This window comes from Micromys minutus (assembly GCF_963924665.1).
Source record: "Micromys minutus genome assembly, chromosome: 9".
Lineage (NCBI taxonomy): Eukaryota > Metazoa > Chordata > Mammalia > Rodentia > Muridae > Micromys > Micromys minutus.
Window position 1 is genome coordinate 51,674,573 of NC_137978.1, and position 12,825 is coordinate 51,687,397.

The 12,825-nt window shown below is 51.9% G+C and overlaps 1 protein-coding gene across 2 annotated transcripts in view; it reads left to right on the plus strand.

Moving 5' to 3' along the window:
• The window catches only part of KIF17 (kinesin family member 17), a gene marked incomplete at both ends in the record, with an annotated part of 31,972 nt that extends 21,992 nt beyond the window's left edge, over positions 1-9,980 (plus strand). The window contains 9 exons of one of the 2 annotated variants that reach the window (XM_080920680.1): positions 211-364; positions 663-1,219; positions 1,981-2,061; positions 3,987-4,207; positions 4,727-4,958; positions 5,362-5,620; positions 6,995-7,065; positions 8,429-8,546; positions 9,802-9,980. In XM_080920680.1, the coding sequence (XP_080776806.1) occupies positions 211-364; positions 663-1,219; positions 1,981-2,061; positions 3,987-4,207; positions 4,727-4,958; positions 5,362-5,620; positions 6,995-7,065; positions 8,429-8,546; positions 9,802-9,980 (1,872 nt within the window). Of the gene's footprint in view, positions 1-210; positions 365-662; positions 1,220-1,980; positions 2,062-3,986; positions 4,208-4,726; positions 4,959-5,361; positions 5,621-6,994; positions 7,066-8,425; positions 8,547-9,801 lie in introns of both variants that reach the window. The other variant, XM_080920679.1, reaches the window with a different exon arrangement.
• Positions 9,981-12,825: the final 2,845 nt, after the last annotated feature.

Sequence of the window (12,825 nt, forward strand, 5' to 3'; positions counted from 1 at the left end):
ATGGACACATTCGTGGAAAACAATGGTCCATCAGAAGTGCACAGAGAACGGACAGAAGGCTGTCACCAGAGAACTGTCACCCCCCACGTGACAAAGGGACTTTCACTTCATTCTCTTCTGCATTGTCTGCTTATCCAGACTGGAGGTCAGTTGTGAAGGCCAGTTCTGAGCAGGGGTAACAAACCACCTCTGTGTCTCCCTTCACCCCAGGAGTATGAGGAGCGCCTGGCCCGCCTAAAGGCTGACTATGAGGCAGAGCAAGAGTCTCGGGTCCGGCTGCAGGAAGACATCACCGCCATGCGTAACTCCTATGATGTGAAGCTGTCCACACTGCAGGAGAATCTTCGGAAGGAGAAGGAAACAGGTGTGCTCTGCCCTGGGGTGGCATGGGAGCCCACCTCCTGTTTTCCCTTACAGATGGGTGAAGGGGTCTCTCGCTTATATAACAATTCAGCCAGGCAGGTAGCATAGTTACCCTCCACCTATAGATGAAGAAATAGGCCCAGAGACAATAGGTAACTTCCCTTTTGCCACATAGCTGGGGAAGTGGAGGTAGGATTGTAATCTAGGCAGTAGGGGCCCAAAGCTGATACTGTCATGTGGCACTGTCTCTGGTGCCACCTTGCCCTTGGGAGACTGCAAGATGCTCTCTTTCACTGCAGAGGCTGTTCTCAAGGCCGAAGTCCTGTGTAAGACAGAGGTCACGTCCAGAGCCGAGTTAGCCAGCGGGCCTGAGTACTCACCTCCTTTGCGGTACGAGACGGCAGTGAAGCCCACCATCCTCTCCATGCCCGACATACTGCCCGGTGGCGAGGTCACCGAGAGCCGAGCTCCCCTCACGTTCCAGGAACCCCATGTGGAGCCCTTCACGTCCGAGATTTCTTTTGAGTCCATTGAGTCATCCAATCTCGAAGACTCCTCCTTGTCAGAGGCTTTCCCTGGACCCAAGGAGCTTTCCAACATGGAGTTCTCTATGCCTGGAGTGCTGGCTGCGAGCAGGTACTTTCCTGATGAGTACCTCGGCCCAGAGGCTGCTGCTTCTCCTCCACTGGAGGAAGAGCACTCCTTCCAGGAGGACGAGCCGTCACTGGAGCCCCTGCGGATACTGGCAAGCCTGCAGAACCCTTTTGCTGAAGTGGAGGCCAAGCTGGCCAGACTGTCCTCTACTGTGGCCATGATGGACCTACCCCAGACAGTCGTCCCCCAGGTCCCTGAGCAGGTAGCTGATATTCTATGAAGCAGGCAGGATGGGTTGGGAGCATGGGGTCATTGTACACACAGGGTTACCAGCCTCTGCCGTTCAGCAGTGTCTACCTGTGTCCTCCATGACCTGGTTTGGGGGCCCTGCTGGCCTGTGGTCTGGAGAGGAGATACTCTGTCAGACACATACTGGGAAAGCTGGGATGGAGAGCCCAGGTTATGTTAGACAGGTATCTGTCCCTTTGGCAGGGCACCTGTGTGTGGAGAGGAGGGCAGGTTGCTGAGTTACAGTAGCCATCTTGACCTCCTATCCTAAGAGAGCTAAGGAGCCTGAGGCTACTTTTCAAGACCACAGGGCTTGGGGTACCTCCCTTGTCTCTTTCTGGCCAATTTCAGCTCTCTTCCTGTTTTAAGAAAATGTTCCTTTTTTGCTCCCTATTTTTCTGTTTTCCTTGTGTGAGCACTTGTGTGCACATGTAATAGCACAGGCCTTTTGAAATCCCAGCTCTTACTTCATGATGGAACACTCGCCATTTGCCTCTGTAGGCCGTGGTTTCCTCCTCTGAACAGTAGAGTCTCCGACATGTGCTCTGCCCAAGATAACACAGAGCATGTCCTGGGACACCATAGACACCTCTCTCTCCCTATCGTCACCTTTTTACCCTGACAGCAGGCAGAGGAGGCCATAGGGAGGCAAGGCGAAGAGGGTATCAGGGTAGTGAGGAAGTAGAGGGGATTTCTGACCCCACCTCCCCCCTTTTTCTCCATTTCTCCCACAAGCAGTCATCCTCGACTGACCTGTTGGAGCCCAGTGACGCCAAGTCAGAAGCTGATGTGGCCGACAACATCCTCCTCAGGACTGTGAGTACCTTCCTGGCCCTCCAAGTTCCTGGCCCAGCTGCGTGGTTTGCACCCTCCCTTCTGGGACTGGTTTTCCTTGCTTCCACCTTCCCTAGGCAGGTGTCCCATTGGCTGAGCAATGTTTAAACAGAGGACTGCCGCACCGTGTATGTGCAATGCGTCTAGGAGGCCTTCTGTAGTTAGCGGCATTGGAGGCCCCTGTCTTAAAGGAGCAAAGTCAGGGTGTGCAGGTAGGATGAGGGCTACAGATGGTCCTAAGGCACTTCTGGGGACCTCCTGTAGGCCTGTTACACCCAAATTTGGATACCCTTTGTCTTCCGATTGGGAGAAGGCATAAGACAGGAGAGCGAGAGGAGCCTCAAAACCTCTTCCTGTTTAGGGAGAACAGTTATAAGCCTGCAAGCTTCCAGGCGTCATCACAGGGCAGAGTATGACAGTAGGTAGCAGACAAAATGGCGGGAGGCTCCTACTAGGAGGTGAGACAGAGGCAAGGAGGAGAAGCTGGAAGCAACATTTCTTTTCTTTTTCATTTTTGCAACGTTTTGTTGATTCCTTCTGAGTTTCATATCATGTACCCCTATCTAGCCCATATCTACCCTCCATCCTTGCAACCTCCCAGGGGGGGGGAGAGAGAGAGAGAGAGAGAGAGAGAGAGAGAGAGAGAGAGAGAGAGAGAGAGAGATCTTGCCTTGGAAGTGTCAGTGCGTCTCTGTGTGTCACACAGTACACTCTTGTCCACACATCTTTAAGTGCAAATGTTCTCTGCAGTGAGTCATTGGTCTGGTTCAAGGCCTCTGGCTTCTGCCACACCAGCAATACTGGATCCTCATGAGACTCTGCTTGGATATCCTGTTGTGGTCCTGTGCCATGGGGATCCTGTGGCTTTGGATCTGCAGGACTGGCTTGCATGTCCTCCAGCTGTTCGTCAATGGGGTAGATGTTGGGGTGGGTCAAAGCCCTGGATCTGGGCCTGAGAGGGATCTGAGCTGATCATCCTAGCCTGCCAGTTCTCCCACAATCACACCACAGTAGGCTCTACTGTGCTGCCCAATGAGATGCAGGGCCTGCTTTCCCGAGTTCTGCAGCCAGTGAGGGGCAGGGCCATTGGGAAGAGCAGTTCTTACCAAGGGCTTTCTGAACAAGACACCAAGTTTCCCCCAGGGGGCACTAAGGCAGACAGGTGGGATGCAGAGGGTACTTGGGAGAGACACAGCACAGGCAGCGTCCAGAGAAGAGATCAGAGTTCCCTGTGGAAAGGGATGCTGTGGTCAGTTTATGTTTTAGAGAAAATTATCCTGCCTGCCTTAGTGATGGATTAGGGATCTCAAGAAAAGAGGATGGGAGCCCATTTGAGTGTGGAAAATGTGGTACAGCTTGCTGCACGTTGCACCCCTATTCTGTTCCGTCCACCACACACAGACATCTGAACCTGTTTTCTTTTTCCATTTGCATATGCACGTGTGTACATGTCTTGCATATGTGTGGGCCCATGTCTGCTGGTGCACACGTATGTGAGGGCTGGAAGCTGATGTTGGGATCATCCTTGACCACTCTTACACCTTGTACATTGAGACAGGGCCTCCCAACCACCTACATGACTGGTCTCCAGAGCCAGCTTGCCCTGGGGTCCCCTGTCTTCTTCTTTCTGAGTCTGGGATTACAGGGAATTTCCATGGGATTTGGGGTATGGGACAAGTGAACTAGGGTCCTCATGCTTCTGTGGACTGTAAGTAACCATTGAGCAATCTCCCCAGCTCCTGACACACGGGACTTTGGAGTACCTTGTAGCTCAAAGGTTCTCAGATTTCTATGCACATGGGTTTTTAGACTTTGGGGTTAGGGGTGCTCGGCCTGCATGTCTGAGGAGGGGGTGAACTGTGCAGGCTCATTCATGTCCCCTTCCCATCTTGTGTCCCTGTGTCCAGGAGCCTGATCTAAGCCTAAAGGTAGCTCAGGAGGTGGTATCTGAGGCAGAGACTGGCGTGTGGATGGAGTCTGAAGCCCATGTGGCCCATGTGGCCCAGGTGTCTGAGGAGGCCCAGCCTCAGCCCTTGCTGACCATGGCAAGCGTGCAAAGAGAAGGTGTAGAAGTGGCGGTGTTGAGCAAGGAGCTGCAGCCTGTGGATCAACAGCAGGTGCTGGCCCGGTGAGCACCAGGGGTCAGGAGCCTAGGGATGATAGAAAAAAAAAACCCTGGCCAAGGTTGAAGGTTGAGGAGCTGTGGCCTGGGCTGGAGTGAGGTGAGATCTGCTTCTCACCCTCTACTGAGACCACACCAGGCTGCCACTTAAGAGAGGCAGTGGGGCAGGGGAAGTGAGTGCACAGCAGGCCAGGTTGGCAGAGTTCTGACCAGAGCCACAGGGACACCTGTTTTCACTCAGTCACCCACTGGAATGTGACTGATCCAAAACAAACTTAAAACTGTGGTGCACCACCCCTATGCTGATAGAGTACGGCCATGAGCCTGCTCCATCGGTATTGGGGGTGGCTCAGCGCTGAGCCCTGAGGTCACTTCTTTGGAGGAACCCAGTTTTTAAGTAAGCAGCTCTAGCTTACTCTTTGCACCTCACTTGTACCGTTCTGTGGAATGGGTTTGCGCAGGGAGCAGGTGGCGGGCGCCCCAGGGCCTACAGGATCCGGTGACACTTTCTCCTCCTGGCTGCAGCTTGCAGTTGCTGGAGCAGCAGGTGGTGGGGGGCGAGCAGGCTAAAAACAAGGACCTGAAGGAGAAGCACAGGCGTAGGAAACGGTACGCGGATGAGCGCAAGAAGCAGCTGGTGGCCGCGCTGCAGAACTCGGACGAGGACAGCGGGGACTGGGTGCTGCTCAATGTCTATGACTCTATCCAGGAGGAAGTGAGGGCCAAGAGCAAGCTGCTGGAGAAGATGCAGAAGAAGGTGAGGCCCTGTTAGCTCAGGTCCCTGGCTCCATGGCCCAGCTGGGCATCGGCATTCCTTGCTCACAGCTGGCAACCCTCTATTCACACAAGCATTTATTAAGTGCCTGCTGTGTGTCTCTCCTGAGGCTCCAGGAGCAATGTCTGAATGAGGGCATGATGGCCGAGGCGGGGCAGTGGGGTCGAATACCGAGGTTTTTTGCAGGACTGTGGATACAGGAAGTGCTTATTACTTGCTGGAAGGGAGGGTGGTGCATGGCGGGTCAAGGCTCAGATGCTGGACACAGTGTGGATGGGGCGAACTGGGGAGCCATTGGTGAGTGGTTGCTGGGGGGAGGGTGCAGTTTGGGAACCAAGGGAGCAGGCAGGAGCCGCTCGACACTTGTCACCTCTTCTTGGCTCAGCTCCGGGCAGCAGAAGTGGAAATCAAGGACCTGCAGTCAGAGTTCCAGCTGGAGAAAATTGATTACCTGGCAACCATCCGCAGGCAGGAGCGGGACTCCATGCTCTTCCAGCAGCTGCTGGAGCAGGTGCAGCCTCTCATCCGCAGAGACTGTAACTATAGCAACCTGGAGAAGATAAGGCGAGAGTCGAGCTGGGACGAGGATAACGGCTTCTGGAAGATCCCAGATCCCATCATACTGAAAACCAGCCTTCCAGTAGGTCAGGCACTCAGTTGCCCTGACCCCCACCCCCGTCCCCACCCTGCCCCTTTGACAGCTGGCCACCTTGCAGAGGGACAAAGCCGTGGGTCCATCCCACTGCTATCCTCTAGGAAGTGTGCTATGGAGGCAGACAGGTGTGTGTGTGTGTGTGTGTGTGTGTGTGTGTGTTTGTGTTGGGGGACTGACCTCCTTAAAGCTGCTGAGAAGCCTGTGGTTTGCTCAGGCATGTAAATGCCTCAGAGTTGCTGCCTGGCACAGAACAAGGGCTTAGTTCTGCCACCAACAGTCCCGTCCTTTGACAGTCCTGCAAAGGATTGTGATTAAACCCAGATCTCAAAACAAGGAGAGTCATGCACACCTGTCACCCCAGTATTTGGGAGGTGGAGGCAGGAGGACCAGAAGCTCACAATTATTCTTGGCTACATAGAAAGTTGGGGTTACGTGAGACTCTACTTCAAGAATGAAGCAAAAACAGGGGCTGGAGGTGTGGCTCAGTGGTTAGAAGTACTTGCTGCTCTTGCAGAGGACCAGAGTTGGTTCCTAGCACCCACATTTGGCATTTCACACTGCCAGTAACTTCTGCTCTAATGGGATATGACGTCCTCTTCTGGCTTTTGTGGGTACCAGGCAGGTACATGGTGTGTGTACACACACACACAAGCAAATCACTCACACAAGCAAAACACACATGAACTAAAGATAAACTAGTAAACAGAACCCATGAAACAGGGGCTGGAGAGATGGCTCTTCCAGAGAACCCGGGGTTCAGTTCCCAGCTCCCACAACTGTCTGTAACTCAAGTTCCAGGGGAACTGACACTCTGATCCAGACATACATACAGATAAAACACTAATACACATTTTAAAAAACCAAAGCAAAGACAAATTAAACTGAGTCTTACAGTATCAAATTCACAACCAGAACAGTGAGTTAGACTAGGACCATAGAAACCAGCTGTTCAAGGTTCAGTCTCTACCTTGGCCATTGACTTCCTGTGTGATTTTTATGAAGATCACTGTCCTTCTCTGAGCTTAACAAAAAAGGGGGTTGGATGAAGTGACTTTAAGAACCCATTCAGCTCTGATGAATCTCAGAGTAAAATCAGATTTTCTGTGGATTGTTTTCCAGCTAGACATAACTGTATGTGTGTATGTATTTATGTATGTATGTAGAGGTAGGTATGTGTGTGTGTGCATGCACACGTTTGTTGTGTGCACTTGTGTGTGTGCGCACATGTGCATGTGTGTTCACGTGTGTGTGTGTATGTGTGTGTGTGTATGTGTGTGTGTGTGTGTGTGTGTGTGTGTGTGCCTCCACTTTCTTGTATGGCATTCTGCAGTCCTCTGGCTTCTCAGTTTCTGTTTTCTCATAGCAGTTCCAACTGGGACACAGAACAAGCCAGCTCGAAAGCCCTCTGCGGTAGACAGTGGAGAGCCTCACATGGTAAGGCCCAGGATGAAAGGGTTGAAATAGAGGGTGGGGTGGGAGTGGAGGTGCCCACAAAGTGGGTTAGGGAAGCCTCAGTCTGCTTTTGTCTTGCCTGGGGATGAAAGCCAGGAGCTGGGCCTGGACCCATAGTAGTATCTGGATTCTCAGGTCCCTCGTTCAAAATTACGAAGGGAGAGTCTGTTCCAACCAAACACCCCCTTGGGCAGCTCATGGTGACTACCTGGCTTAAGGCTCCATTTACCTCTGTGGCTTAACTTCCTAAGAAAGAAAAAGCTTTAAAACACTTTTAGCCTGGGACTTTAAAGAGGTTATATCAGAACACGTTTAGTTCCAAGTGCCAGACGCTGTCGACACTAAATAGAGATCTCACTGATCCTCATAGGTGGGTCAGTTTCAAGCATGGCTGGATCTAGGGGCTCAGTCAGGGCTCTGTGTCAGGCTTTGCCTGTGTCTTTGCCTCTGAGCTATCCAGCTTCAGGCTTTCTTCCCAGGGCATGGGGAGGGGCAAGGGAAGGGAGGAATGGCTACTTGCAGTTACAGTACCAGTGCTTCTTAACCAGTGGGGTTGAGACCCTTTGGGTTTTGAATGACCGGTTCAGAGAGGTTGCATATCAGATATCCTGCATACTGGTATTTACATTACAATTCACAACCGTAGCAAAATTACAGTTACGGAGTAGCAATGAAAATAATTTATGGTTTGGGGGTCACCACAATATGAAGAACTGTATCAAAGGGCCCCAGCATTAGGGGGTCCCAGCATGTAAGCCACTGCCTTAAGCCATCCTTACATCAAAGCCCGTGGAAAGGCTGAGATTGGCTCTGCCTAGTCACATGCCTACTCTTGGACCATTTCCTACATTCAGGAAGATGTAACTCTGTGGTCAGTCCTAGCCTGGGTCCTATATCTGGGCCTGGGACTTCTCTCCCACTTGGATGGGAAGAAATAGCTCCCCAGTGTAAAAGATCCAGACTAAGGAAAGCAAGCTCATCAGAGCCGTTTTGGAAAAGAATCTTCCAAGGAGAGGGAAGGGAAGAAGTATTGTCCACCAAAGTAGCTGACAGCAGAGTTTTTGCTGTGGTTTTGTTTTTACATTGTGTGTGCAAGGAGGGACTGGGGCTCTGTATTTCTAGCACCCTTGCCCATGGTGAAGCTGGAGAAAGGCACATGTATTTCCCATCTCAAGGAAAGGGAGGGGAGGCTGTGACTTCCCTGCTCCAAGCTGCCTGAGAGTTGTGGGAGTTGTGGGAGTGACCCAAGAGGTGTCCAGCACAGTATGGTGCCCCCCCCCATCTCCAGAAGCTCCTGGATAGACCCACAGTGGCTGTCACTCACGAGGTTCTGAAATCTCAGCAGGAGGAAGACAGGTATAAGGTGATGCTCAGCCGAAGCGACAGTGAGAACATCGCTAGTAACTACTTCCGCTCCAAGCGGGCCAGCCAGATCCTCAGCACGGACCCCATGAAGAGCCTCAGTGAGTGTCCTCTCCACTGGGGCTTCCCCTTCTCCACAGCCACTGGGATATATGCCACGGGGATGATTTTGGATTCAGACACAAAAACCTTCCCCCATGTAAGCCTCAGTCAGCCATGAAATTAGGGTATGGCATATGCATCAGGGTTAGAGGAGATGAGCTGAGAAATGGGACCACATAATAATAGACAGCTGTTTTGCTGCTATGATGAATACCTGAGAGAAGCTCCTTAGAGGAGTGCTGGGAACGTGGCTCAGTTGGTAGAGCACTTGCCTGGCATGTACCAGGCCACAGGTTCAATTCCCAACACTATATAAAACAGGCTGTGATGCCTGCCTGTAATCCCAGCTCTTGGGGAATGGAAGCAAGGGGCTGAGAAGTTAAGTTGGTCACAGAGAGAGTTTGAGGCCAGTTCCCTGTCTCAAAAAGGGAAACTGGAAAGAGTGGTTTGGTTCTACAGCTTCCCCTTTGGGTGAGAGGTTGAGTGGGAGACCATGGCAGTGGGGACCTGCTTAGCTGTTTACATCATGGTAGCCATGGTAACCAGTAAGCTTTTAATATGGGCTTCCCCATTCTGCTTTTTTGATCCATCCAGGCCTCTAGCCTATTACGTGGTGTTACTCCCTTCAGTGCATGTCTTTCTTCTTCATTTGCCATCCTATAGACTACTCTGAAATGTACCCACCCACTCAGACATACTCGGAGATGCGTGATGCTCTTAATACAATCAAGTTGATAAGATCAACCTTCATGGGGCCAAGGGTTGGCTCAGTGGTTAAGTGGTTAAGAGGACCGGGGTTCAGTTCCCTGCACCTACATGGTGGCTCACCAGCATCCATAACTCTGGTTCCAAGGGATCCAGTGCCCTCTTATGACCTCCTTGGACATTGCACACATGTTGTTAACACACATTCATGCACACAGAACAAATCTAAAGTTTTTAAAGATTACCCTCAGTATGGAGTCTCCTGTCTGCTCAAAGAGAGGGTTTGTTTTTGACACACGAACAGGCCCTTGCACGGGGCGCACAAATCAGGCATCCTCAGAATCTGTTATGGTAACTTTTCCCAAAGGAGGTTATGCCAAGGGAGCAGAAAGGTCCCATAGCAAAACAACTGGAAAATCACCTCACTCTTCTTAAAGGGGTCCCAGCTGCAGAGTGAGGGCCTCGGGTGAGCAGGTGTTGCCAGACCCCCCTGCCTCCCACATGTGGTGCTGTCCCAGCTCACTGGTACCCTCTGTTTCTTCTCCATAGCGCATCACAACTCACCACCAGGGCTCAATTCCTCTCTGAGCAACAGCTCTGCCCTGCCGCCTGGCCAGACCCCTGAAATGCCCCAGCCCCGGCCCTTCCGCCTGGAGTCCCTTGACATCCCCTTTTCCAAAGCCAAGCGTAAAAAAAGCAAAAACAGCTTCGGCGGTGAGCCTCTGTGATCCATCCAGCTGCCTGCTGCTGTCTGCTTTCAAGTTTCTAGAAACTTCCAAGTCCTCTCTGTGAAGCGCCAACCAGGCCTTCTCTCTCCTACTTAACAGTGTCCCCAAGGCCAAGGTGATCTTAGCCCTGGGAAGACATATTCCCTGTTCCCTAGAGAACTCACTTTGACCCAGGGCCTGAGCTTTTCGCAAGTTGGACTACGCTTCTCAGAGAGAGGCCTTCTCTAGCTGTTCTCAGGAGCCACCGAGCCTACACTAGCCAGTGTGGGTCTACCTCCACGGGCTCAGATGCCCACGGACCTTCACAAGCATCCTCACATTGAGCACAGAAGCCGCCACACAGACTTGACATCTTGGTGACTTAAGATTTGGGACTCTATGATTGGGCCCTTCCAAGGGAACCCGTGACACACAGCGGCCACAGATAGAGGCCTGGAGCCAGCTGCTGTGCCTAGCCTACCCTTGGCTGGACAGCAGCCCAGAGAAGGTGCTTTACAGTAAGCTGCCCAATAAACTGCCTTTTAGAATAAGCTCCCCTTCCCAACCCTCTGATGCTTCCTGGGGCCTGCCCTGCTGTCCTGTAGAGAGACTGGCTACTGCTTGTAGCAGCCCCAGCACAAATGACTATAGAAACAGAACCATGTCTCAATGAGGCAGAAATGGTCTGGATTGTAGTGTGTGTGTGTGTGTGTGTGTGTGTATGTGTGTATGCATGTGTGTAGATCAGAAGGCAACCTTAGCATTTCTCAAGGACTTTGCCAATGGAGCTATCTCTCCAGCCCGGGTCTTCTTTTCTTTTTTATATTTGGAGGGGCTCGTGTGCCATGGTGTGCATGTGGAGATCCCAGGATAACTGTGCAAGTCAGTTCCTTTCCTCTGTCATGTGGCCCCAGGGACTGAATCTCTGTCGTCAGGCTTGGCAGAAACTTTTCCACCCATCAAGTACCTCCCCTTATATCCCAAGCCACCCAGGCACTCCACCCCCTATTGAGTATGTGCCTAAGTTGGGAACATATGTCAAGATGCTTAGACATGGAGGTTAGAGGCCAGATTCCAGGGATGGCTTCTCTCCATCTATCCACTGTGGGTTCTGGGGACAGCAGGTGTGGTTACTGCTGTCCTGCCTGTCCTGTCAGCCTTCAGGGACCTGAACTGGAACTCAGTGTCCTAACATAGCCAGTAATGAATCCAGGTTGCTATGACAGCCTTCCCCTCAGTGGGCACATAGTCAGGGAGACAACAGGTCCTGAGCCACCTCTGTAAATTAGAGTTGCACTCACTTTGTGGTGTCCCGTGAAGGGTTAGAGAGAGTGTATACCAGCTCTGTACTGAGCTAGCCCTTCTATTCTGTCCTCCTTATGCCAAGGAGTTCACTGAAGAAGCCAGGGTACAGGGTGAGACTACCAAAGGCCACTGAGTACAACGTCAGGGGAGGCCTGCTCAGGTTCCTATGGGAGTAAAGTCCCATCCACTAAGAAAAGTTAAGGTACAGCTCTTAGGTGGGGATTCCTGGGGAGGGCAGGCACCTCTGGAGGGAGCTGAGCAGTTAAAGTCAGCGTTTCTGAGCGGTGGGGTTGGGCTGCAGAGAAGTTAGGACCAATCATTTTTATATGGAGATGATCTCATTCAGCTGGCCCTGAACTTAAATGTAGCTGAGGACAACTTTGAACTCATTATCCTGATGTTTGTACCTTGAATGCTGAGGTTACAGGTGCCAGCCACCATGCCTGGTTTTATATGATACTGGGGATCAAACCTAGACCTTCCTGCATGCTAGATAAGCACTTTACCCACTGAACTATACACATCCCCAGATCTCTGTTTTATTTCTGTCCTGAGTCTTGGGTTGGTGTGTGTGTCAGAAGACAACTTGCAGAAGTCTGTTCCTATGTGGGGTCCAGGGATTGAACTCAGTCTCAGTGGCAAGCAAGCACCTTTCCCAGCTATCTTGATGGCACCCCATGTTGGCTCACAGACTTCTATTAGGCTCCACACAACAGCTTGTGAAGCCGCCTACCAGATTCGGGCCAGGCGTATAAGGAATCCTCGGCTACCCCAACTCTCTGCCTCTCTCCCCAGCTCCTCTTCTCCATTTCTCTCTCTTCCCCACGTGTTCTCGGCTCGCCTCTTCTCTCCCTCTTTTTCCTCTTTCTGTCTTTCTCTGTCCCTCCTTTCCGTCTCTACCTCGTCTCAGGTCCCCTTCCCTTCCTCGGCCAATAAATCTTCTTTACATTAGGTCTGTCGCATGGCTTTATTGTTCAGGGGAAACATCTTGGCCGGCCCGCCAAGTTGTTCCCTCCCGCCTCATTATACAGCCGTTTTACAAAGCAACACTCCCAGCTCTCAACATGTAACCATGGCAGGCCTGGATTATGTGGACCAGGCTGGCCTCGGAGTCACAAAGATCTGCCTGTCTGTCTCCCACTCAAGCGCTGGAATTAAAAGTTCGAGCCACCAGTCCCGGGTGTGAAGAGCCTTTTAATCACTAACCTGTCCCTCGGCCATCCACTCTGTTTCGAACCTGGCCAGAAGCCTATTTTCCCACCTCATTGCTCCCTAGAGATAAGGGCCTGCTTCCGAGCCCTTTAGATCAGTGACAGACGAGGAAGTGGCCTGGTCCAAATGGTGACAACTGCGTCCTGGGAGAAGGGAGCGGCTGGTAAGGACTAACAGCCAAGGAAACAGTATCTAGAGTTGCTGGATGAGAGTTTGAAATTCACGGCGGGAGCTGGCCTGGGCGAAGGCAAAGGGCGTTCGGCTTTGTTGATTGGCAGCAGCTACGGAGCTGTCTCTCTTGGATTGGCTCTTTTCCATGGGGAGGCGGAGCTTCAAGTGCTTTTCGCCA